At 48.6% G+C, this 25,169-nt stretch overlaps 3 protein-coding genes and 1 long non-coding RNA gene across 11 annotated transcripts in view; 2 read left to right on the top strand and 2 right to left on the bottom strand.

The window, feature by feature from the left end:
• Positions 1 to 2,364: 2,364 nt before the first annotated feature.
• On the bottom strand, positions 2,365 to 12,942 carry LOC104853963 (acylcarnitine hydrolase). 3 transcript variants are annotated; one of them, XM_010612172.3, is made up of 14 exons: positions 12,849 to 12,942; positions 12,518 to 12,619; positions 11,668 to 11,862; positions 10,495 to 10,699; positions 9,899 to 10,025; positions 9,096 to 9,229; positions 8,757 to 9,015; positions 8,244 to 8,342; positions 7,837 to 7,977; positions 7,636 to 7,716; positions 7,271 to 7,415; positions 5,522 to 5,659; positions 4,212 to 4,284; positions 2,365 to 3,779 (listed from the first exon to the last, which is right to left on the bottom strand). In XM_010612172.3, exons 3-14 carry the CDS (start codon positions 11,762 to 11,764, stop codon positions 3,593 to 3,595), a joined length of 1,686 nt encoding a protein of 561 aa, XP_010610474.1. In that variant the 5' UTR covers positions 11,765 to 11,862; positions 12,518 to 12,619; positions 12,849 to 12,942; the 3' UTR covers positions 2,365 to 3,592. The 3 variants fall into 3 exon arrangements, with proteins under 3 accessions (XP_010610474.1, XP_010610475.1, XP_010610476.1); XM_010612173.3 differs by lacking the exon at positions 12,518 to 12,619 and having other exon boundaries at positions 12,849 to 12,910; XM_010612174.2 differs by lacking the exon at positions 12,849 to 12,942 and having other exon boundaries at positions 11,759 to 11,862; positions 12,518 to 12,842.
• On the top strand, positions 11,875 to 15,036 carry Ciao2b (cytosolic iron-sulfur assembly component 2B). Of its 3 annotated transcripts, XM_010612175.2 has the most exons (7): positions 11,876 to 11,971; positions 12,063 to 12,315; positions 12,919 to 13,153; positions 13,304 to 13,383; positions 13,607 to 13,732; positions 14,119 to 14,164; positions 14,724 to 15,036. In XM_010612175.2, exons 2-7 carry the CDS (start codon positions 12,175 to 12,177, stop codon positions 14,819 to 14,821), a joined length of 726 nt encoding a protein of 241 aa, XP_010610477.1. In that variant the 5' UTR covers positions 11,876 to 11,971; positions 12,063 to 12,174; the 3' UTR covers positions 14,822 to 15,036. The 3 variants fall into 3 exon arrangements, with proteins under 3 accessions (XP_010610479.1, XP_010610480.1, XP_010610477.1); XM_010612177.2 differs by lacking the exon at positions 13,607 to 13,732 and having other exon boundaries at positions 11,875 to 11,971; XM_010612178.3 differs by lacking the exon at positions 14,119 to 14,164 and having other exon boundaries at positions 11,875 to 11,971; positions 14,724 to 14,805.
• A 3,624-nt stretch (positions 15,037 to 18,660) lies between these two features.
• Positions 18,661 to 23,452, top strand: Rrad (RRAD, Ras related glycolysis inhibitor and calcium channel regulator). 3 transcript variants are annotated; one of them, XM_033757833.1, is made up of 5 exons: positions 18,661 to 18,969; positions 20,216 to 20,943; positions 21,629 to 21,702; positions 21,832 to 22,036; positions 22,818 to 23,452. In XM_033757833.1, exons 2-5 carry the CDS (start codon positions 20,427 to 20,429, stop codon positions 23,093 to 23,095), a joined length of 1,074 nt encoding a protein of 357 aa, XP_033613724.1. In that variant the 5' UTR covers positions 18,661 to 18,969; positions 20,216 to 20,426; the 3' UTR covers positions 23,096 to 23,452. The 3 variants fall into 3 exon arrangements, with proteins under 3 accessions (XP_033613724.1, XP_010610481.1, XP_019061290.2); XM_010612179.3 differs by lacking the exon at positions 18,661 to 18,969 and having other exon boundaries at positions 20,163 to 20,379; positions 20,548 to 20,943; positions 22,818 to 23,451; XM_019205745.2 differs by lacking the exon at positions 18,661 to 18,969 and having other exon boundaries at positions 20,163 to 20,943.
• The window catches only part of LOC104853966, a 6,014-nt gene continuing 1,719 nt past the window's right edge, over positions 20,875 to 25,169 (bottom strand). Inside the window, exons 2-4 of one of the 2 annotated variants that reach the window (XR_777949.1) lie at positions 22,800 to 22,924; positions 21,907 to 22,027; positions 20,875 to 20,937 (exon numbers count right to left, since the gene is read on the bottom strand). This is a non-coding gene — a long non-coding RNA (uncharacterized LOC104853966). The remainder of the gene's footprint in view (positions 20,938 to 21,906; positions 22,028 to 22,799; positions 22,925 to 25,169) is intronic. The other variant, XR_777948.1, reaches the window with a different exon arrangement.

Here is a 25,169-nt window from a genome sequence, read left to right as displayed (position 1 = left end):
CTGGAGTCACTGGGTCCACTTTTTTGCTGTCAGGCCTGAGTGCAGCAGTCAGCTCCCAGAAGCAAGAAGCTGTCATTGGAGAACTTGGGAGCCCCTCTCTAAGGAGATTTCATCTGAGGACTCCCAGAGATGGGGAAGGGGAGCTTCTTTTAAAGGAGTGAGAGGGAACAGCTTGAACAAAGCCAGAGAAGTGAGACTCTGCCCTTCATCCTGAGGATTCCTCTTTGTCTCCTGGACTCATAGTTGACTGAGTTTTCCTCAAAGTTCCTCATCCCATCATACTCCTGTCTGAAGATCTCTAACAGCCACTCCCTCCCTATTCTGTCACGATTGCTTGATGCAAACACAGTGGAGACTCTGACATGCTTCATTTCCCTCTGATACTAGAGTCTGAACCCAGCGCCACAGCACTGAGCTAAATGCTTGGTGTCTTTTTATTATTTATTGTTAGACAGGGTCTCTCTAAGGTGCTAGGTTGCCCAGGTAGGCCTCAAACTTGTGATCCTCCCACCTCTGCCTCACGGTGTTGGAATTACAGGTGTGTGCATCCACACCCGGCACTGGCACTTCTCAGAGATCTACCCTTTCTACTGATCTCTCCCTACCCAGTACCTTGTCTGCTAAAATGCCACTTAGGCCAAAATGAAGTTTACAGTCATTTATCCACTTGAGAAACACATTACTGAACCCACTGATTCCAAAGCTGGGGACCCAGCTGGGCTTTCCTGGGGCCATGGTACCTCTGCAGAGGTAGATCCATAAGTGGGAGATTCCAAATAGTGGAATATTTTTCCAAGATGTGGTGAGGAGAGCAACTGCCAGGAATGCCAACACTGTGGGTATTGCCACCTCTTTGCCATCCCCAGATCAGCATTGTCAAGAACCCTGATCTGCAAATATTGGTTTCACACATGACCTGGTTTTCCCAATCAGTTCCTTCCCCATCCCTGCTCTCGTCTGAAAATTATGCCAACAGGGCTAGTTAGGCTACTTGGTGCTTAGCACCATCACTGAAGCCTAGGAGTATCCGGCAAAGGGTTTTGCACAGTGAGGGAAGAGAGCTATTTTGCATTAACCCTTCAAGCTCTTGTGAAGGACAGGGAAGATTATGGAAATTGATAGAAAAGTCTCCAACCTTCAAAGAATGCCACATCCAAGGTGGTACGCCATAAACAAAGGATCCTCTGTGCAAGAAGTGGTGTTGTGAGGAGAGTGGAAAAAAAGGCACTTAGCTGTGACCAGACTGAAATAACTAGCCTGCCTGTGGCTGGGCTCAGGAAATAAGGCAGCAATTGAAAGTCATCTAAAGCCAGGTATGGTGGTGCATGCCTGTAATCCCAGTGCTCAGGAGGCTGAGGCAGGGGATCGCTGTGAGATAATGGCCAAGGATCCCACTTTTTGGTGACTTGTGCATTCCATAACTGAAAACCATAGAGGCACGCTTGTGACAGGACTTCAATAACATTTCCAGGACACAATGGTGGTAAGAGCATATGTGCCAGTGAGGGGGCACTAAACGGAAGGTCTCTAACCTTTGCCAAGTGGCTCAGCTCAGGCTTGATGTTCTCTTTGTCTGCCACCTGGAGTCCAGGGTGAATAATGTGAGCATCTTCATCTTTTAACACCAATTAGAGTCACTACATTTAAGCTTAAATGCAATGGGTGAAAGGGGAAGGGGGACTTTATCCCTGTGAAAACTGGTGCTTCAGGATGGCAGGCTGGCCAAAGATAGCAGTATTAGTAGTCCAAAGATAGCAGAAGAAAATGTCACAGGATATAGCATTTTAACAACAGAAAAGTATTTGGATGCAAAACAGAAGCAATTTGAAAACCAACAGGCACATTTGTACAATGAGACATGTCAAGTTTTTATTGGAGAAGCCACAAAATAGTGTAGGGGGAAAATGAGGTGAAGAGAAAATTGCTCACATGGATGACAAAAATGGTAGGAGACAGAGAGTAAGGAGGATGCAAGAGGAAGTTTCAAAGACAGGGAGCCAGGGCAATAGAATATTTTCAGCCATACATGTGTGGACCTTCCAATACCAATTCTAAAAGAGATCTCACAGCAACCTTTTTGCAGGTCCACAATCACCATGTAAGTGTGCACTTAACACTGCCTGCAGACACCATGAAAATGACCACAGACATCAGGAAACAGGCCACTGAGGACCTGCATGGCTCTCCTAAGCCACCTGCAACTGACCCAAGATCCAAGGGCAAGTGGATGTGACCAGTCCTAACGCTCACAAAAATAGGGTCTGTGACCTCTCTGGACAGAAACAGATGAGTGGATGAGTTGTTTGAAAAGTATGTGATAGATGTCATTTAATATAGGTGGACAATAGGTAGAGACATTTTCAGTAGTTGGCAAGCTTGGTGGCTGCTATGGGGAGCTCTAGGAGGTATGCTCTTTCAACCTTGTGCCCCACCATTCTCATCAAGGTGAAAGCTAATTTATAATTTGATGATCAAAGTGGTGGATCCCTTAAGAGGTGATAAGGTTGTAAGGGCTACTGTTTGTCCTTCTACCAAGCATGATAACAATGAGAAGATGCCATCTCTGGGCCAGAGAACAAGCCCTCACTACACATAAAATTTGCCAGCACTTGGATGCTGGTCTTTTTAGTATCCTGAGCTATAAGTAAATTTCTGTTATTTATAAGTATCCAGTTTATAATACTTTTGCAGCAGAATGAACATGCAAAGAGCATAAGTTCATGTAATCTGGTTTCTGTTGGCCTATTTGGATATGAGCATAGATGCAATCATTGAGAGGTGAAAAGAATTTTGACACCCAGGTGTGGGTAACATTCTCCATGGCATCATTTTCATTTCAAGCAAGAGTAGGGGCTAGGAGGACAAAGAGTGGAGGCATGAAGATATAGCAAAGAAAGGAAAAGGGGTCCAGATCCAGTGTGGTCTTGAGGGAAGTGGGTGTCCAATAGGACTTACCCATCGACAGCTCCCTGGGTGTCTTAGATACTTTTCCTATTACTGACAAAAAATACCCAACACCCAAAGTTAAAGGAGAATTTTGTAGAGGATTTAGCCCATAGATGGCTAGCTGCAAGGCAGGGTGGAACTGCAAAAGGGCATCACAGAGGAGAAACAGTTCATGGCAGGAAGAAGGCAAAAAAAGCTGCATAGAAGCAGCAACTGACAAGTAGCAGTAACAAGCCTTTTTTCTGTCCCTTACATTCTATCCAGGCTACACACCCTGAGGGGAAGTAGCAGTCACACACAGGATGGGATACCCTTAATCCTATCATCACATCATGAATCAATCCCAGATTCACATACTTAATCCCAGCATCACATACCTTACATTCAGTCACCTCTGGAAAGCCCCACCTAAGACTACATGAGACTTTGGAGAGATACCTAGATACAAGCCATGACCCTGGGGATGTAATAAGTGTCTAAAAAGATGGGACACAAGTCAGGTTTGGCAATGAACATTATGCAATAGATTCTTCATTACTGAGCACTGAATGAATAGATGAAGAGTGGATAAATGGCGCTGTGGGTGTGGTCACCACAGGCAGACCCCACCTGCACTCACACCCACCTCCCTCCTCCTCACAGAGCACTACAGCTCTGCATGCTTCTCCTCAGCCCTCTTTAGCTCCTGGATCTTCTGAGGCAGAGTCTCTGTCCAGAACTTCAGCCTGGGGGCCTTTAAGGCACGGCCCACAGTAGGCTCGATGTCCAGCTGCAGGTACAGCTCCTCATGGTCCAATGCAGGCCAGTGGGGAAGGCCTTGGCCATTGGGGTTCCTGTGAAGATACCCTCCCAACACGGGGTGAGAGGTCAGTCTGAGCCCTGTTGAATCTCAGCCCAAGTGCCTTTTGCCTCAGGACCTACAGCTAACCTAGCAAGTGTTGAAATAAGGAGAACTCATGATACACACAACAAAGCCATCCCACTAGTGTCCGCTCCAAGTGAGACAGGGCTACTGGTCCTGTTTTGTGCCTCCCTCTTAGAGGCAGGATGTGACTGAACTACAGCACTATGGCCCACCCTGCAGGTCACTGGGAGGGGATGAGTGACCTATACTCTGCTCTGTGTTCATACAATTCTTGATCATGCTGTTGAGTTAACATGTGTTTTAAGAATGCACATGTTCTATCAAAGTCCCCACAGATAAGTGGTGCACCTGATGGATTCACACACCCTAGAATGACTGAGGTAGGTGAGCATCATCTCACCCATTTCGTGCAAAGTTGGCCCAATATTTCATCATCCTTCTAGTTAGTAGTTTCTCCTCCTCAGTGAAGTGAACTGCAGAGAGAAGGAGGATAAAGGCCCAGGTCTTAGACTTATACCCACCCATCCTCCTGCCCATTCATATAACAATCTCATTACTCAGCTATAGCCTGATCCTAGACACCAGGTCTAGTCCCCTATTTCACCACTTACCCTAGAGCAAGGCCTTCCATTTACAGTCTTTCCCATCTCAGTCTCTAGTTGAATTGACCTTGGACTCAGTGCTGGCAGAGAAGGTCCGTTCATCTGTGTAGCAGACATCCCTGTCCAATACTAACAGGCCATAAGTGGCACATGCTTCTTGCTTTCCCTTCATGACTCAAATGAGCATGTCAGATGGTGGACTGGGTGAGTCCAGCCCCTCCCCCAGTGGCTGCCACTGAGATCTAAGGTCTGTGAAGTGGCAGGGCTCTGTTGAGTTAGTTACACGTAGCTCAGATCAGTGTGACCCAATTAAAATCCTTTCTCTGAAATTATGGCTTCTCATTGACCCAATAGCTTGCTTGCTAATTCCACCAGGTGCCAGTACTTGTTTGTTCTATACAAGCAAGATAAGCAGCGTTTCTTCTTTACAGCCCTGCCTGGTGCCATCATGCCAGGTATTCTGCAGTATTTCACTACATGCCTTCAAAGCATACCCTGCTCCCTATTCTTTCCTAGGCAGTGTTCAATAAATACTGAATGCACTTGAAGGCTTTGGTCTTTGCTGCCTAGAGCAGCATGGATTGGTGGCAAGACCCAGCTTTTTCTCTAAGTCTTGTTTCATGTCTTTATTGTTTTATTTTGTTTCTTTTGGTACTAGGGATTGAACTCGGGACCTTGTACTTGCAAGGCAGGCAGTGGTGCCATGAGCAAAATCCCCAGCCCCTTCCTGTTTTTATACTTTAATCAGTTTTATGTTGTTGTGGCTCACAGAAGACCAGAACTCACTGCTGGGGTCTATGGTGAAATCATCTTTGTCATTCCCTGTACATTTGACCCTGGTAACTTATTAAATAAATAAATATGCCTTTGAGACAGTCCCTCCTTCCCTTTTCACCCATGCTAAAGAAAATGGTCAGGATGACAGCACTTGGTGGAGTGCAAGGTCTTGGATTCTAATCCTAGTGCAGTCTCCTGAAGTATAAGACAGTGGACACTGATCCGGTCCTCTCTCTGGATCTCAACTTCTTCGTCTGGACTGAGGATGAAGTCACAACTCAGGGACCCGGCCAGAGCCCCATCCCTACTCCTGGATGTGGAGGAGACTCACCATGGTTGCTCCACAAGAAGAATCCAAAGACAAAGGAAACTTCATCGCCATGGTCAGCCTTCATGTAGGGTGGCCTGCTGTTTTTGAGGAAGTTGGGAGGATGCTGGAATTCATAGAAGTAGACAGTGCCATGGGAACCTGGGGATGTGGACAGCTGTGACTTGGTGACCCCTTACCTGGAGCTCTCCTGCCTCAGCCTTGGGGACAAAGCATCTAAGTCCAAAGTTGGCTGGAATCTGAACAGTGTGGTGAGGAGTCCTAGGTTGTAGCAGGGACAATGGGCAAGTCCTTCAATAAATCATGACCTTGGATTTGCCAGTTGAGTAGTTTGGGCGACTCTGAGGGTCATTCTCCTCAATTTCTCCACTTATATAATGAGAAAGATATTTCTGTTACATCAGGTAGGAAAACAACTTTTAGAGTATATTAGGTAAACCAACTAATGGGCTTCATTTTGGCATATTTGTACATGCATATAATATATTGTGATCATTCTCCCCGCATTTCTACCTTCTCACTTTCTTCCTGCTTTCCCTGATTCCCTTCCTCTTCTCTATTACTGGTCTGCCTTATTTTATGTCATTTCTCCTTCTTCTCCACATTTCCCTTATGTAGGAAAGATGTGAAACATGACACTCTGTGCATGGCTAGCTTCATTTAACATAATGATCTCCAGTCCCACCCATTTTCTTTCAAATGATGTGAGTTCATTCTACTTTATGGCTGAATCATATTCTATTGCACATACACACTTTCTTTATCCATCATCTGTTGTTGGCACATAGGCTACATCACAACAGCTCAGCTATTACAAATTATAGTGTAATAAATATGGCTAGGCTGGTATCTCTACAGTATGCTCACTTTAATTCTTTCAGAATATATTGAGAGTTGTATACTCTCAAATACCACTTAGATCAAGTGGCAGCTCTAGTTTTAGTTTTTGGAGGAAGTCCTCAATGCTTTCCATATGGCTACATAAATTTTATTTCCATCAATAGTGAAGAAAGCTTTTTATTTACCTATATCCTTAATTTTCATCAACATTTATTGGATTTTGTATTCCTAAGGACAGAAATGGTATTTTTTCTTTCTTAATACTTAGAATTGAATCCAGGGCCTTCACTGAGCTACAGTACCAGCCAATTTTTTTTTTTTTTTTTTTTTTTTTTTTTTGGCTTCTTTGATACTGGGGTTCAAACTCAGGGAGCTAAATCCCTGGCCCTCATTTTTTACTTCTGATTTGAGACATGGTCTGACTAATTCACTAAGTTGACCAACTCAGGCTGAAATTCCCAATCCTCCTCCTTCAGCCTCCACAGTACTGGAATTAAAAGATCTAGTATCAGACTTTTACACACATATATCCTGTTTGCCCAGCACCACATGCTAAAACATATATTTTTGGTACCTTTCCAAAGAATCACATTGATATAGTTGTTTATGTTTCTTATGGTATTTCCTATTCTATTCCATTGGACTACATATCTATGTTGCATTACTATCATGATGTTTTTGTTACTATGGTTTTGTTGTATATTTTGATGTCAGGAATTGTGGCCCTCTAGAATTACACTTTTTTATTGAGATTTAACCACGAAGATTAACTGAGATGAAGGACATCAAGTGCCTGGAACCAGAGCCTCAATAAAGATGTAGGACCAGACCTGGACTCTACAGACTTCACCTGAGACTCACAGCTCTGAGCTACTGCCTCAGCTGTCAGGCCTCAGCTATAGATGTACTCACGGTGAAAATGTGCTACTTGGAGTGCAGGAATCACGAACGTAAAATCCCCCATCATCTCATGGAATTGGATTTTAAGGGCCTGGGGTTCCTCAATGTCCCCAAAGTATTCCTCCATCAACAGGTCAACGAATTCAGCTGGCAATGTCTACTTAGGGCAGATTGTGGAGAGTTAAGTTAGGCAGTTTTATGGGTGTAGGAAGGAGCTTAGGGTGGGAAAACAGCTGATGGGCCATGGACTTGGGATTGTAACAGGGTGACCACCACCTACAACCAAATACACAGTTCAGCTTTTGTTTGATAGGATAACTGCATGGGCAAAGATCTGGGGGTGCCATATCCTTGGGATAGAAACATAGGAGCCTCACCATCTGTGCTGACATGCTCTGCAGAACAGTCCGCAGAATCTCTCTGTTCATTTCCTTCTTGGTATCAGCAGAGCCGAGACTCTGAACAGGGGAGGAATGTTCATATAGAGTTGAGAGTGGGATCTGCCTGTACCTGTATAATAACCCAGAGGACCCCTAAAAACAAAATGTACACACCAAATTCCTGGGACTGGGACTTACCATTGGGACAACCCAGCCATACTCATCACTGTTGATACCAATGATGCTGGGGACAGGGTGAAAGTCAGCAGAGGCCAGCAGCTCCTGGGGGTGCCTGGGCAGGAAGGCCCCATCCACTACAGCAGGGATGATCTTGAAGGACTAAGAGGGCATTCATATCAGGGATCGAGGTCAGGTCTCAGATATTTCCTAATGCCCAGTGGCTTACTTCCAGTCCCCCGTAACTCATCCCAGGATGCGCACATCCACCTCATGAATGCTACGCCTTGTCATAGCAAATCTTTGTGCACATTTCCCAACCAGATGTGCATGGACAGTGACAGATGAGGATGAGGTTATCAGGCAGAGTAAGAGGCACTCACTCTCAGACAATTTCACCCCTTCAGCCACTCCTGAGAACAGCCAACCTTTGTAATAGCCACAATCTCCTCTTCACTCTTGCCACGTAGGCATCTCACCATGGCTTCTGAGTCAATCTGTCCACAGCCAGACAGGGTGCCCACCATCTGAAATTAGTTCAGGCAGGAACTTGCTCATCTTCCAAACAGGAAGAGGACCCAGTTGGAAACAGGTAAAGCCCCAATTTTACAGGATTTCCTGTAGGAATTGCTGTCAGCATGAAATTCTTCTATCTTCCCTGATGCTCAGAAGTCTCAGCTAGAGGGGCTATTTGTTTCCATGGCTCTACCCACAGTGGGAGCCCCATGAGTTATCCTTGCTGCCCACGGAACATACTCAGCTTCTTAAAGGCCAAGGTGTATGGACTGTCACCCTTCAGAACCTCAGCAATTCTTAGAAAGGCAGCAGTTTCCAAGACACCTCAACTGCCATCATTGTCCCCACTGAATGACAATGCTACAGAGGCTCTAAAGGTGAGGGAAGAAAGGGGGTGCTGGGCAGGGGTAGTTGAGGGTACTCACTGTGTAGACGGTCTCAGATGAGCTGGAGATGAGATCGGGCAGGAGGGCCACCCCACTCTCCATGATGGCACCATGGAAGAGTCCGCGAGTCATGGGGGACAACACAAGTGATGACACGCTTACACCACCTGCAGACTCCCCAAAAATGGTGACCCGGTCAGGGTTGCCTCCGAAGTGAATGATATTCTTTTGAACCCATCGTAGGGCAGCCACTTGGTCCAGGTAGCCCCAGTTGCCAGTGGCATGCTGGTCTCCAGTGCTGAGAAGTGACAAGGACAAGGATCACAAGCCTATCCTGGCTCCGCTCAGCCTTATTTCCCAGTCCAGCCACAGACTGACCTGAAGAAGCCCAGGACACCCAGGCGGTACTGGATAGTGACCACCACCACGTTCTCAGACGCTGCCAGAATGGATCCATCATACGTGGAAGCCGAGCCTAAAACTAGCCCCCCACCGTGGATCCATACCATCACCTGCGGAAATCAAGACAGATGCCATGTGGCTTCAGCCCAGCCCAAACACCACCTGGCCTCCTCATACACTATCCACTGCTTAGGGTGTATGTACCCATCACATAGGACTCCAGTAAGATCACATACCTGAGACATGTGTGACAGACTTAAATTCAATCTTGTAGATCAGGACACTCACCTTTGGGTTAACCCCATGAATCCAAGCCTGGGTCTATTACTGTCTGACCCCTTGACAGTGGAAAAAAAGGAAGTGGGAGTTTCTGACATGGTCCCAACAAAAGAGTAATAAAAATGTTATTTCATTGGCACAACAGATAAACCACAGCTGGGATCATCAGTGATTTCAAAAGAGCTCTGGTCTCTGGTACCAGTAAGGGCTCTGTAACTTTGTGCCTAGGGGTCAGTTACCCATCCTGTCTCAGAAGCTCTTCTTGGTTTCCATAGCAAGAGGTTTAATGGAAGGATCCACACTGCAACAGAATCAGGCTGACCATGTCCATTCTAATCTCATTCTCTTTCACTTTTGTTTGATTTTGTAGTGCTTGGGCTTGAACTTAAAACTGTGCTTGATAGGCAAATGTCTATCATTAAACCACATCTTTGGACACCTTCTAATCTTGGAAAACAAATGTCCTCCCATACCCAAGCGGACCGTGGCTTGACACTTACAGGCAGGCGAGACCCCTCATGAACATGGGCAGGTGTATAGATGTTGAGGTACAGGCAGTCCTCGGATAAAGGGACAGAAGGAATGGTCATATTAAACATCTTCATTTTATCAGCATCTTGCAGACACCTGGTGACAATGGCAGACAGGTATTCCAAGGCTTGTTCTGGTCAGAACCAGACCGGGCACCAGATCTGTCAGTTGGCCCAGTGACTATAGAGGGTAGTCTCTAAAATGTTACCAGTACTGTCCTCCTGAGAGATCTGCAATATCTCCTGCTGGATCAGAGGTTCTTACAAGATTCACAGATTAACCTGATCTCTTCCAGAGATCTCCCCAAAGCTAGAAAGAAATGTGTCTCTGTCCTTCTCTTGGGCACCTAGTACTAATAATACCTTTAGGCTGCCAAGGCCTGAGCCAACAGTCTAACATAGTTCCTCTACCCTCTGCAGCCGATCATGCTCATAGTGGGAATTCCCCCACTCAGAGGAAAACTGGCTGCAGGACTTAGATGGCAGAACCACTGGAGCCTGACCCTGAGCTCAGGCACTCACCCTTCCCTAGGGCCTGAATTTCCCCAGCTCCACAGAGAGCTTACATAGCAGGATAAGATGTTCCATCCCTCACTCCACTCCAGGGCTCAGGTGCTTCAGGGGGTGCAAACCGCAGTGGTCCTATAGGTGGCTTGGCAAAGGGAATTCCCAGGAAGGTGTGGATCCCTGTGTCGCTGCCCTTCACATGGACAAGGCTGCCCCGCACCTGCCCTATGTTTGTGGTCCGGATGGGGCTGGCAGAGTCTTGGGCTGTGGGCAGAGAAATGCACATCAGAGTGTTGTCTCCCCAATGAGCTGCCTCCCACACTGTGATTACTGCCATCTCCTTGCCTTGTTAAGGGGCCCTGATCTGAAATCCCTGGCTTCACACGCATCCTGGTTGTCACACTCTTTTCTCATAATACCACTGCATGGTTATTAGCAGGTAAGGAAGGAAGTCTAGCAGGGTGTGCCCGGGTAGTGGGATGAGTGGTGACTCCTTCCTAGGTATACTGGACTAGGGAAGTATGAGGGAAATCATCAGGTCCCACATTAGAGCCTTTGAGTGAGAGAGTCAAAGGCTGCGGTCACACACTGTGCACAGAGCCCTCCTGGCATCAGCTCCTGATAAGGTTCCTAAGACTGTTTGGCTGCCACAGACCTCATCACCTTTGAACCATAAGCTAACCCATGCCTTTGCCCCAGGTTGGGTATAGGGGGCGAAGAGACCCAGTGGCCTCTCAGTTCAGCCTTGATATATGGTGGTCAGGGGCATCTGTGTCTCCGAAGTCCTATTCCCTGCCTGAGGCACCTTGGGGAATGCTAAGGTACTTTTCAGGCTAGGAGGCTATCACACTCAGAACCAAATGGCAGCAGGAAGCTATTACTGTCATTGTACACCTGAAGGCGAGGATCAGCTACAGCTACAGAGACACACACAGGGCTGAAATGTGCAATAGCCCAGCTCTCTGCCTGGAGGATTCTGACCTGCTTTTCCAGTGCTCCTCATAGCCCCTCATATTGGCCTTCCTCCAAAGTGTTGAATGTCCTTAGCTCTAATCCTTTGTGTTCTTCCAGAGCCCACTCTGGGCACCTACCAGGCTTAGGGGTGTTCAGTGGGCTCAGGATTCCCACACTACAATCCGTCACCTCTACCAGTTCTTCCCTCCCTGGAACGTCCCTTTCATACTCTCAGGCTCTACCTCTGCACAGTGTTCACATAAGACTCCAGTCCTTACCGCCTGCTGCAGGAATCTCACCCTGGCCACAGTCAATGAGAAGCAGGAGCCCACAGACCACAGAATTCAGCTGGAAAGGAAGCTGATTCACCTGCATGGCTGTTCATAGGCCAGTTTCTCTTCTGCTATGGAGCGAGCTGTGTTTCCTCAACTGGAAGCTGGGGATCAAGGTCTGCCTCTGGCTGGACTTTGAACCTGGCAGGGAGTAGGCAGGGCAAGTTGGGTGTTGGAGAATAATGCATGTGAGGCATACAGAGGTCTAGGCCATCTTGCCTCTCTCCAACTGTCTTTGACCTCCTCGAAGGTATCTCTTGTCTTCTGCAGGCCTTGTGAGATACCACGAAATCCTCTTTTCAAAACTGAAGTCTCTATGCCTATTGTCTTTGCAATCACAGAATGGGAGAGTGCTGAGGGTCAAGAGGAGGGAGCAAGAAGCTGTAACTGGAGAACTCAGGAGTGCTGCCTGAGGAAGTGTGGGATGAGGATTCCCCAAAGACCGAGAAGGGAATGGAATTTCGATTTGGAAGAATAGAAGGGCTTGAACAAAGGCAGGGAGACAGTGCCCTTCATCCTGACCAACCTTCTCCTCGCCTTCTGGACTGGAACTCGGGAATCAAGACTCAGTTTTTACTGGGTTCCGCTTTACAGGTCCGTCCTCATTGTCTAAGGTCTAAGAGTGAGTGAAGATCCTTCCCTACTCAGTCTCTGCCCCACTTTTGAAATGCACAAGTGAATGTGGCATTTCTTAGTGCCTCACCCTAGAGGGGGCAGGGAAGAGTTTCGCTGTCCTTTCCAATCGAGGTTGACCTCACAGTCACTTATCCACCTAACAAATATCTAATAAGTTTACCTCCTGGGTCCCAAATCTTGCTCCTGGCAGGAATTCCCGGACCGATGGTTCTAGCGGGGAGGAGCAGTAAGTCACGGTGATTCGGAATTACGGAGAACCTTGCTGGGATAGAGGGAAGCCAGAGTAGGCACCTGAGCACCAGCCCGTCCGGAAGAGCGGGGTGTGGGGCTTAATCTCAAACTGTTCTTAGTTCCCTAGGACAACTGGCCATGGACTCTGCAGCCCATTTCCCAATGGGCTTATACGGCCTAGCGTCGCGGGGGTTCCTTCTCATTTTCCTGAATGCGAGTTACTCTGCACGCCAAATCCACTCATTCTATCAAATTCCCACCTGAATAGTGACAGTGCCATATGTCCCTCGAGCGATTCCGTAGCTAGGCCACACCTCTTCCTGTTCCCAGGAAGGTTGGGGGTTGGAGCGGAAGTGTATGCAAATTGAAGTCCACAGTTGTTCCGGAATGGTAGGCGTCGGCGGACGTGGAGGTGGTGGAAGTGGTGGAGGTGGCGGTGGCGGCGGTGGTGGCCTTCTAGAGAACGCGAACCCGCTCATCTACGAGCGTTCCGTGGAGCGGCCTGTGACAGCGGGCGAGGAAGACGAGCAGGTTGCAGACAGCATCGACGCACGCGAGATCTTCGATATCCGCCACTGCTGGGCGGGTTTGTGGGTCTTTGGGAAGGAGTTGTGATGTTCAGCAGTTGGTGGAAGAGTGTCCCAGTCAGGCATTCCTGGTCAAGGGTTCTGAGTAGGGAAAAACGTAAAGTCCTTTTTCCTTCACTTGATACTACATCTTATTCGCTCCATCAATGACCCGGAGCATCCACTGACGTTAGAGGAATTGAATGTAGTAGAGCAAGTTAGGGTTCAGGTGAGTTACTCCCAGTAGGACTCTACTATACATGAGGGACTGGCATTTTTTCAGTCACAGACACCTAGGGGGAATCTTTGGAGGGAGGACTCTTGTGCCCATTTTATGGATGTTGAAACTGAAGCCCCTAAGAGCTAGACGACTTTGCCCAAACAACAAACCAAGAGACCCTCAGGGTTGGAGGTATCCATCGTCCCTGACATCTCTTCCTCACCACCACCAGGTTAGTGACCCAGACAGCACAGTGGCTGTGGCCTTTACACCCACCATTCCACACTGCAGCATGGCTACTCTTATTGGCCTATCCATCAAAGTCAAGCTTCTGCGCTCCCTTCCCCAGCGTTTCAAGGTCAGTTGGAGTTGAGCCCCAAGGGTAAAACTAGTGTAAGGGTCTGATAGTATAACAGGACAGTGAGAGCAAGAACATCAGAATGGGGTCTGGAAGGACTGCAACTAGCAGAAATGAAACGGAGGAAACTTTCCAAGTTGATGTGACAAGAATAAAGATATGAGCTGGAAAGTACAGAAAAGTAGTGAGTGTGGCAAGAAGGGAAGTAGAAGTTGTAGATTAATTTGAGACAGGGATGGCCTGTGATTTGGATTTGGGGTGTAATGGAAGAGCTAGAGTCCAGAGGTATGATTACATGGAGGGGTCATTGGAGAAGGTGCCCTAGGGTCTGGGGGAGGGGGCAAAAAGGTGGGTGGTTGCTCAGGCTCAGATTATCTCCCTCCCAGATGGATGTGCACATTACACCAGGGACCCATGCCTCGGAGCATGCGGGTAAGTTTGTGAACTGATGGCATTGGTAATGCCCTGAGGTCTTAAATTGTCTGAGTCTTCCCTTTAGCTACAGTAGCTTGTAAGACAGGATTGGGGTTGGGGATTCCCACTTGGTGAAATTGCCAGAAACACTTCAGTGAAGGTGGTAGCCCAGACCAAAGGTGGCCTAACCCAAGTCTTCTACCTTCCATGTACTCCCTTCTTTCACTCCCCAATTACACAGGACCAGTGTGTCAGGCTTCAGCAATACTGGAAGCAGACATGAGCAGCCAGGTGGGAAGGGGTCCTAAGAAGGCAGGAGAAGGCCGGGGATTTGGCTCAGTGGTTCTGCTGCCTGCCTTGCAAGTGCAAGGGCCAGCGTTCGAGCCCTAGTTTAAAAAAAAAAAAAAATGCAGGATAGGGACTCAGGCGACTCAGGCTAATCAAAGGTTGGGGCTTCCCTGGATAGGAACCCTTATTGGTAGGACATACTATACTAAGACTTAGAAATGGCGCTGGCTAACAGCCTAGCCAGAGCCTGGCTTTGATTCTTTCTTTCATACTCTTCCTTCCCACTTAGTGAACAAACAGCTTGCAGATAAAGAGCGAGTGGCAGCTGCCTTGGAGAACACCCACCTGCTGGAGGTTGTGAATCAGTGCCTGTCAGCCCGCTCCTGAGCCTGGATTTGACCTTCATCATGCACCAGTGTCCTAACCTCACCTTCACCCGGGACTCATGGCTTTGTTTTCTTAAATCACTGATAATGAGGAACTAACATTTTGCTTTTTTTGTAATAAACCCTTAATTTATATTCATTTCCTGGTATGTCGTAGCATCTTTCATCTGGCAAAGGATAGTGGTAGTGGTATACAGGATTGATTGGTATGTTGTAGTTTCAGTACTTTTTAAATTTTCTCCCAGTATTTTGATTAGGGAAAGTTGCAAGTATACAAAAAGTATTCAGAGTAATACATGAATATATCTCTATACCCAGTAATGCCACCACTACATTTAATAGCAGTTGACCTGTTTAAACGCCAGCCTTATTTACGTGTGTATATAAATATAAATACTGTATATCGGAGAGTAATCTGCAGAGACATGACCCTTCACTTTCAAGTATTATGTCCTTCGTCAGTATTAGATAAGTCAGTAAAGCCACAGTACTTTTACCTGGCCAAAAAATTAGTAATTCCTCAACTCTTATATCCAGTCATATATGAATTTCCCCCAAATGGCATCCATTGTTTGTTTGTTTTTAAATCAGACTCCACTCAAGACTTATTATGTATTGTCTTTGGTTGTTGTCTCTCTTTATCCTCTTCTACAGTTGTCTCTCGGCTTTTCCTCACTATATCAAATAGATAATCAACTTAGAGAACAGGTTTATTTTGGCTCACAGTTTTAAAGGTTTCAGTCCATGATTGACCCCATTATCTTTGGGCCTGTGGCTTGTGACATGATGGGGAAGACGTGATAGAGTAAATCCACTCACCTCATGGCCAGGAAACAAAAGAATAAGAAAAAGGACTGGGGTACTTTTACCCTTGAACAGCAAGCTTTCAACAACCTGAAGGAAGACCTCCTACTAGGCCCCAGCTCTTAAAGGTTCCACCTCCCAGTAGTGCCATTCTGAGAACAGACTTTTAGCACAAGGGCCTTTTGGGAACATTTTCAGATCCAACCTATAATATCCACCTTTGTTTTGATTTTGATTTTTGATTGTCTGAGGTAGGATCTCACTAATTCGGGATGGTCTCACTATGCACATGAACTTGTGATCGTCCTGCCTTAGCCTCCTGCATGCCAGGATTACAGGCATGTGCCACCTTTGTATTTCTTGACACTGATTTTGAAAAAGCCAGCCAAGCTGTCCTGGAGAAGCCTTACAACTTGATTTATTTTATTGTGTACTGTTTCCTATAAAGTAAAGATTGGTCTGAAAGCTGAATGAGTTCAAGTTTGGGAAGGACTTTTACCCAGGGTCATGTATCCCATAACACCCACCAACACATTGTGATGCCAGCTTATCCCGGTGGTGGTGATGCAGAACAAGCCGGTCCCCCAGTCTGGTCTCCAGGTCAAGGCACTGCTAAAGCATTTTGTACTAAAAGGATCCTGAAGAAGCTTCTCTGTCCATCCCCCAGAGGTGAATGTCACCTCAAGTACTGATAGCAAAAGCTCAACTCCACAAAATGATGGTAGTTCTGGGGTTTCTGCCTCCTTGTAGCTCTGCACAAAGTGCACTTGGTCACCCAGAGAGATCTGGGGCATGGATCTTGGCTCAGCTATTTAGGAGCTCTTTTCTGAAGCTCTCAGGATTCCGTGCCTCAGTCTCTTTCTCTGAGGACAAATAGGAACACTCCATCCCAGCCAGAGCTCAGATGTGACTGTGGGCTGAGACCACAAGAAACCTCAACCAAGAGCCTGGGCCCCTGCCAATTTGTTCTTGAGGGCTCACTGACAACAAAGCCTGTCTAGAGAGTGCACTGGGCTGAGGGCTTTATACCTACTGTGTAGTTGATCATTTTCCATGGCAGTTGCTTTTCTTTCTTATCCTTAATTTGCAGGTGAGAAAACCGACTTCTAGAATAAATAGTTTCCTTGTATTTCCAGCTAGGAAATAAAAAGGAATCTGAGTAGCCTGACAGGTGCTTTCTGGCAGGGGTGACTGTTGCCTCCATATAGGGACCTAGGCCCACCCCAGACCCAAACACCTGATGTCTTCACAACTTGCTCTTAGGAGTGGCTTTGCCACCTAATGACCAAGAGGAGGCTCTGAATGTAGCTGCTCAAGATGAGAAAGTTGTATACATCAGCTCACGTCTCTACAAGTTTCTTCATCTGTGATGTGGCAATCCCTTGAGACTGCTGTGTGTGGAGATATAAAATGCCTTGCCAGGCATATCTCAATGACTGTCCAGTCATTAGATCCTCCATTTCCACAGATAAAGGAGCTGAGTGCTCCAGAGAGGCAGGTGACTAACCAGGATAATTGGGCCTAGGGAGCCTTCCCACCCTGTAGGCCTCACCACATGTGAACATCTGCCCTGACACAGACCCTATTTGTGTAAAGTGGCTGTGGTGTCTGTTTCCAGCTGGGGGTGGGGTTCATGAGGGAGACAGGTGTTTCTGAGTCATTCCTCTGGCCCTCCTGACAGTCAGGCCACAGTGGGTAAGGGATACCAGCCTGCTCATGCCACAACTGGCATTTCAAATCGTCCCCTTGACAGTCTTGACTCATCTGTGCCTGGCCCCGGGTGGTCTGCAGGACACCATCTGTGCACACTGGGCCAGCACCCAAGGAACTTTCTGGAACCCCAGCTGCTGTGTGAGGACACGGGTACAGGGAGGTGATGAAGCTTAAGGTCTCTGAAATTCTCATCAGGTATATCTATCTCTGCTGTTTCTAACCATGACCTGTCAGGCTTTGGTTACCATGTCTACAAAATGGGAACAACAAATCATAGCTGAAAAAATTGACCCAGGGATTAGATGGTACATATGAATGTGCCTATCTATGTCTATTTTCACTCATCATCCTACCCCCAACACAAGGACTGGGCACACAGTAGGTGCTCAGTATAAGTCAGTGGAAGGAAGCGAGGAAGGGAGGAACTGAACCTTAAAACAGAGCAGAAGCCTTGGGACTTAAGGGCTGTGGTGTAAGAAAGGGCAGGGACGCAGAAGCCCAAATAAATTCCTTCTGCAGCATTTTGTAACCTGAGGGAGGAAGAAGACATTATGGGGTCCCACAGAGGAGAGAGGGGTAAGGGGGACAGGAGAGAATTATCTGCATTATTCCCACAATCTCTTCCCTTTCCTGGACAAACTACTATCCTGGAGAGAATGGACCAGAAGCAAGAGAGAGCCTCTAGAATCACTCAGTCTGCCCCATGCAATCAAGGGTGATGATAATTGAAGTATTCTTGCTGAAATATCACCATGTACCGGACTGGAGCCAACTATTTTACCTCTGAATTTCATGTTATTTATTCCCAACAACCCCCAAGAAGACATTATCCCTGGTCTCCACAAGACAAAATGGCTTCAACCAGGATAAATGGACAGGGGTGAAACACAGCTAGAAAAGGACAGAGGGTCCTTGGCCTGGTTCCAGTCTCAGTTTTTTCCTTCTGGACAGCCAAGTTCAGCCAAGTGAGCCAGGAGGAGTGAGAGAGGAGAGCCTCAAGGTCATGTCCAAATGTTAGATCCTGGGGTTCCTGGCCATACCTAGGCTTGTGATGAGTGTCACTGACCTGTTGAGACAGCCACCAGAATTCCTGGGGTCTGAGTAGCTCTGTGTGGAGCAGTTCCCCTGGCAATGAAGACACACTGCTGAGGTCAAGAGCTCAGATTACTAGAGGGGAAAACCAGCCCTGCTTCCCCCAATGCGGCCCCTTGCTGGGAAGAGCCACAGCCTACCCCCAAACACACCACCAGACATTTTGCTAGACATTTACAGTCTCTTTCCAGAACACAGTGTGTGTGTTGAGACAGGGAGGTGGGGGTGGGGTGTTAGTATAAATAGCCAGCCTGGATTACCGATTGAAAGTGGTATGCTGGTTTTTTGAGACTTCAGTCCTGATAGGAGCTGAGCCCATGCCTTCCTCTCACTGCTAGCCCTCATCCAGGAAGCCAAGGCCAGTATGAGCTGCCCTGCATAAACTCCCTAACCTTACCTAGCTAGGCCCTCTTCAATTCAAGGTCTTCTTAGGTGTTGCCAAGGAAACTAACAGAGCAGCGAGAATCTGGCCCAGGTTTCCATGACAACCTGCAACAGCCCACTAGGGTCCATCCATCTGATGTCACCTGAGCACCAAATGTATGTCTTCCCACCCCTACTACTCTCATCACAGTCAAACAGCAGAGTCTGATAGCAAGTCTCTTTTGCAGAGTATTCCACAGCCTCTCCCCTCCCAATTCTCACACACCCCAAAGATGAGTAAGGAGGGAATAGGAGATCATGATGCCCAATTTATAGCTCAGCACCCTGAGGGTGGGAGAAAGACAAGACTCAGTAGGCTGGAGGCAGAGCCGGGACTAGATACCAAGTCTCCTCATTACCTCCCCTTCCCTTCATGCCCTCCAACCCCACATTAGGTCTGAAGGGCATGGCACCAGTGGTGGCTAAGACACTCTTTTTTTGGGGGGTGTGCCGGGATCAAACTCAGGTCCTTGTGCTTGCAAGGCAGGCGGCGGAACCACCAAGCTAAATCGCGGGCCCTAAGACACTCTTGACCATGCTGTATTTATGTCCCTCTGGATGAGATGTAGGCTGGACAGTAGGCTCAGTTCAGGACTGGGGAGTGAGGAAAGTTTGCAGACTAAAGTGACTGGCTCCTGCTGGCACCCCACACGGGTTGCCTGGATTCCCCAACTCTGGGCAACCTCCAGCCCAAGAGCAGAATGACCAGGGCCAGGCCAGGGGCAGATATTTTTAGCAGGGTTGCTGGCAGCTGCTGGAGGGTACTGGGAGGTGGGGTGTGGACTGAGTTCATCTTTTCTCTTCTCTGGGCCTGTGTTTCCTCCTCTGTATTCAAGACCTCTCCTCAGCAGCCCGCTGATGGCCCTCAGGGGTTTATAGGTGACCTCAACCCTCACCTGAAGAGCAACTTCACTAGGGAGAATCTTCAACTCCCGTGACAGAGAGGGGAGTGAGCAGGACTTGGTGTTGAGGCTGCAAATGCCAATTTACAACCCCTAAATTCTAGCTGGGATCTGGGCCTGTAGGAAGTGGGTGTCATAGGCCTTTGAAGGGTGAAACTCTGTCCAGTACACAACCAGTTTACTTGCTGAGCGAGAGGCCAGGACTGGGAGAGAGAATTCGCTCTTAAAGAGCCAGATCTAATTCCCCAGAGGGAAGTTGCATTTGACTGGTCCAGTTTACCCACTGCCTGCCTTCCCTTCAAGCCTACCCCTCCCAACATCACACTCCCTCTCCTCCTCTTCCCCTCCCCCTTCTTACACTCAATCTCTGCGCTCTGCGACCATGAAGTTGGACCGGGGAGGGGGGCGGGGACGGAGACGGAGGCGGGCGGAAGGTTTAAATAAACGGCTCTGGAGCCCAGACCCAGAGCCCACCGAGGAGGCTGAAGAGAAGGAAGGTGGCAGTTGCAGTAGCAGCGAGGGTCCGACTGTCTGAACCCAGATCTGCCAGTGGGTTGTATCTGAGCCCCCCGTGGGCCATATCGGAGTCCAGGTCCTGGTCCTGAAGGAATCTGTGTGCGAGTGGGTGAGTGTTCCGGGAGAGAAGGGTGGGCCGCACCGTCTGGGCTGCGGATGGATGGGCCGGGCCCCATTGGGGCACAGATCACTGTGCAAATACCTTGTCTGGGAGTAGGTTTCGGTCCGGTCCCTCCCCACTTTGACTTATGTGGCCATCCTGGTTCTGGTCCCTCAGACGGCATATCCCACACAATGACTCTGAACGGCGGCTGCAGTGGGGCAGGCGGGAGCCGTGGCGCTGGCAGGGAGCGCGAGCGCCGTCGAGGCAGCACCCCCTGGGGCGCGGCGCCCACGGTACACCGTCGCAGCATGCCAGTGGACGACCGCGACCTGCAGGCGGCGCTGGCTCCGGGCGCTCGGGCTGCTGGTCTGGCCAGCTCGGGCACCGCGACCCAGAGTCCGAGGCTGGACTGGGCAGAGGGCTCCTCCGACTCACTCAGTTCAGGAGGCAGTGGCTCCGACAATGAGAGGGTATACAAGGTGCTACTGCTAGGGGCATCTGGCGTGGGCAAGAGCGCTCTGGCACGCATCTTCGGTGGTGTAGAGGATGGTCCTGAAGCAGAGGCTGCAGGTGAGGAGATGGGTAGTTTAGGGGAGGGGAAATCTCAGGATTACCAAAAGAATGGAGAGGAGTGCCTGTGGGCTGGGAACTGGACTAAATGGGCAAACGTCATGGAATTCTGAATGCACTTTCAGAATTATGTCTTTGCCGTCCATTTCAAGATGGGGAAACTAAAGGAAAAGGGATACCATCCCTACACCCCACATGCCAACTATTGATATGGGAGAAATGCCTAGAATAGAAGACCTGAGGCTTGGCTATGACTGCTTTGTGGCATGAGGGTTGGACATCCCTTCCTGCTGGGGTTGGCAGAAACACAACCAGAGGGAGTTTCTAGAAGCAGAGCCCTAGGTGGCCAAGCCCCCCCCCCCAGGTGTGACAATCACTATTCTAACTCAGGACATTGTGATCAGAGTCACCTTGGGGCTTGGCGGCAGGGAGGCAGGGAGCCCTGGACTGGACCTCCAATACATTGCTATCTTGGGGACTTGTGGGAAGGTCACGCATACCATGCCCTGCACCCCCTAAGCCCCAACACTGTCCCTTCTGTTGCCCATAGTAACCATGTGCAAGTGAAAGAGAATGTTAGTGGGACTCTGGGAGGAATTGGGAGGGTGTGACCAGAATAGGAAAAGGGGCAGGGGGGGCTTTTTTGACAGCCAACTGGTAACCTGTTTGCTGGCCTCTTGCCTAGGGCACACTTATGATCGCTCCATCATGGTGGACGGAGAAGAAGCATCACTCATGGTTTATGACATTTGGGAGCAGGTAGGATGGAGCTGGGATCCAGGGTAGGAACAGGAGTGAACTGGGGTGGGATCCTGCCAGGAGTGACAGGCTCACAGCAGGGGCACAAGAACTGTTGGGTCAGTGTGTACATTTGTGTGTGTTCTCCAGGATGGGAGCCGATGGTTGCCTGGCCACTGCATGGCAATGGGGGATGCATATGTCATTGTGTACTCAGTAACTGACAAAGGCAGCTTTGAGAAGGCCTCAGAACTTCGGGTCCAGCTGCGGCGAGCACGGCAGGCAGATGATGTCCCCATCATCCTTGTGGGCAACAAGAGTGATCTGGTGCGCTCCCGTGAAGTCTCTGTGGATGGTGAGTAGGCAGCATCAGGAAAGGGAGGGAGATCCTGGCTGGGCTTCAGTCTAGTCTTGGCTCAGCCTGAGTCTCTGGGGATCATCAGTGGCTAAAAGTGTTCAGGAAGAAAACTTGAAGGGTACTAAAGAGAGAGAGAGAGAGGGCTGCTATCCCGCCCAAAGGCTTGGAGAAAGAACCAGATCTGCTAGGGAAGCTGAGTCACCTTTGGGGCAGGTGGGAGTTGAGTAGGTGGGAGAGAGTACAGGGAACCAGGTCAGAAGCAAAGAGCCAGGCTGAGGCCAGTCTCAGAATAAGCCTGGCCTTTCTCTCTTGGGCTCAGCATCCTCTTCTGTGGCTCCCAGTACCGAGCCTCTCAAAGGAAACTGCCAGTGCCTTGGTAACATTGCCTCTCCCCTCAGTCCACTGTATCATTCAGCATAATGTAGCATTAAATCATAAGACACTAAATTGTCCAAAACAGTTCTCATTTTTGTTAGTTGACGACTACAGTACTTTTATTTAATTACTGGACTTCAAATAAATAAATGAATCTCTTTTTGTATACCTCCATTTCGAGGACTCCTTAAACACGGCCACGTTCAACCTTTGGGGTGACCCAGCAGTGCCAGAGATGTGAACTACAGGGACGAGGGTCTCTGTGTTTCTGGGGAGGGCCCAGGGTTCCCCCTTGCCTGGAGGACTCCTGAGTGATAGCTGCCAGGGGGTGGCCAGGGTTTGAATGGACTCCCCACCTCCCCACCCTTTGTTTCCTGACATGTACCTATTGCTGCCACACCAGAGGGCCGGGCCTGTGCTGTGGTCTTTGACTGCAAATTCATCGAGACATCAGCAGCGTTGCATCACAATGTCCAGGCGCTGTTTGAAGGGGTCGTACGCCAGATACGCCTGCGCAGGGACAGCAAAGAGGCCAATGCCCGGCGGCAAGCTGGCAGCCAGCGGCGGGAGAGCCTTGGCAAGAAGGCAAAGCGCTTCCTGGGCCGTATTGTAGCGCGAAACAGCCGCAAGATGGCTTTTCGTGCCAAGTCCAAGTCCTGCCATGACCTCTCAGTTCTCTAAGGCCCCTCACTGTGGTAGGCAGAGGTTTAGATGGGTTGGTGGGCTGGTCCAGCCAACCATTCTAGGTGCCTCAGGACTGGCTCAGCTTCTACACCCCTTGGAGCTGCCTGCTGGGCCTCCCCGACCTCATGGACAGATAGTGCTGCACAGGGAGACAGCTCCCAGTGGCCAGTGAGGGCTGGGCCCCCAGGGATGCATGTGCAGGCCCATGTGGATCCCAGCAGCAGCCAGGGCCCAGCTCATGGGGCAGGCCTGTGCATGGGGATTGCTTTCCTCTACATCCAGCTGTGCATGCCCTGGAGCCTGTAGGAAAGGTGTTCCATACACTTGCTATTTGTTTACATACAGATTTTTGTAATAAAGACTATTTCTTGACATCTCAGACTTATTGACTGTGTTTTTCTCCCTTCTGGGGGCTTCAGGAGCAGGACATATTTCTGAAGCTGGGAGATACTGGGCTCCCAGCCCCACCCTGGAGGGGCCCTAATGTGGCCTTCATGATCTGATGTTAGGACCTGGATATAGGCAGCTAGACTGAAAGGACAGATGAGGCAGGACTGGGGAGGAGGCATGGTTGGGGCCTCAGAGGAGCAGGAGGTACAAACCTCTCCAGGTTCAAGCTATCCAGATCATTCTTCTGCATTGGGCTCCACAGTAAGCAGCTGATTAAGGGTTCTGTCACTCCACTATATATAAAAGAAAACTGAGGCTGCTCATGGGAGCATGCCTTGCCTTAGGTCTCACAGCCAGACAAGAACCTTTGGTCTGGTTCTGCAGCTGTCATTTTTGCCCTGTTCCTGCCCAAGGCCTAGAAATCAGCTGAGGTCCAAACTCAGAGACCTGGATGGGGAAAGGCACTGGCTCATTTGTTGAGCTTGAGGATGAGAGAGGTATGCTCAGGCATTTTGATTCCAGATGACTCCTCCACCTCCTGGCTGAGGTTGGGCTACCGAAGAGGCCCTCACTATGCTCCATGAGTGGCCAGGCCAGCATGGGCTAATTTGATTTTGGCAAGAACAGCTTCCCAGAACCCTCCCTGCCTGGAGTGAGAGATACTGTATTTGTGACAGGATGTGTGCCTATGCGTTTATGGATGTCTCCTCACCCACACCCACAAAGGGGAGCCCCTGGCTCCCTCACTCTTAGTAAAAGTTTACCTGTAATAGTTCCTCCTATCCACAGGTTCACTTTCTGTTATTTCTGTTACCCTTGGTGGTCTGAATTCTGAATTTATTAAATGGAAAATTCCAGAAGTAAACAATTCATGTTTTAAATGCCATGACCTGAGTAGCAGAATGAAATCTTGAACCATTGAGCTCTGTCCCACTCAGAATGTGAATCGCCCTTTGTCAAGAGGATCCCTGTTGTATATGCTACCTACCTGTTGGCCACCTACAACCATTTCAGATCAGTTGTCTTGGTGTCACAGTGCTAGTGAACAAGTGGTCTTTAATTTACTTACATGTGGCTCCTAACGTGTAAGAGTAGTGAGATTGGCAATTTAGATATGGCAAAGCCATAAAGTGCTTTCTTTAAGCAAAAAGACAACAATTTACCACAGGTAGGTATGTACAGGAAAAAACATAGTATACGTAAGGTTTGGTACTATTCTTAGTCTCAAGCATCCAGCAGAGGTCTTGGAATGTATCCCCCATGGATGAGGACTACTATGCAGGGCTTTGAAAACAACTCTTCACATTTGGTGATGGGTGAAAACTGGCTTAGTGGGGACTGGTACACAGACCTGCTTGTCTCCAAAGCCTGGAGGTGGCCCTGGGCAAGGCAGGCAACAGCTGCTGAGAAAGTTCTAGGCTGGGCCCCACACATTTCTTCATTAGATCCAATTTTTCATTCTACAGACCACTAGCTGCCTTTGAGAGGTGTTTGGAATCGTGATGGTAGCTTGTTCAAGAGGAGGTTTGAGCCAAGCATGATGGCACACACCTGGGAGGTTGAGGCAGGAATATCTCAAGTTTGAGCTCAGCTTGGGCAACTTAGCAAAACAAAATAATGTCTCAAAATAAAATAATAAAAAAGGGCTGGGTTCAGTCTCCTATACAAAAAAAAAAAAAAA

This window comes from Fukomys damarensis, unplaced genomic scaffold, assembly GCF_012274545.1.
Source record: "Fukomys damarensis isolate Sample0158 unplaced genomic scaffold, DMR_v1.0_HiC HiC_scaffold_32, whole genome shotgun sequence".
NCBI classification, from domain to species: domain Eukaryota; kingdom Metazoa; phylum Chordata; class Mammalia; order Rodentia; family Bathyergidae; genus Fukomys; species Fukomys damarensis.
This window is presented reverse-complemented; position numbering and strand designations above follow the sequence as displayed.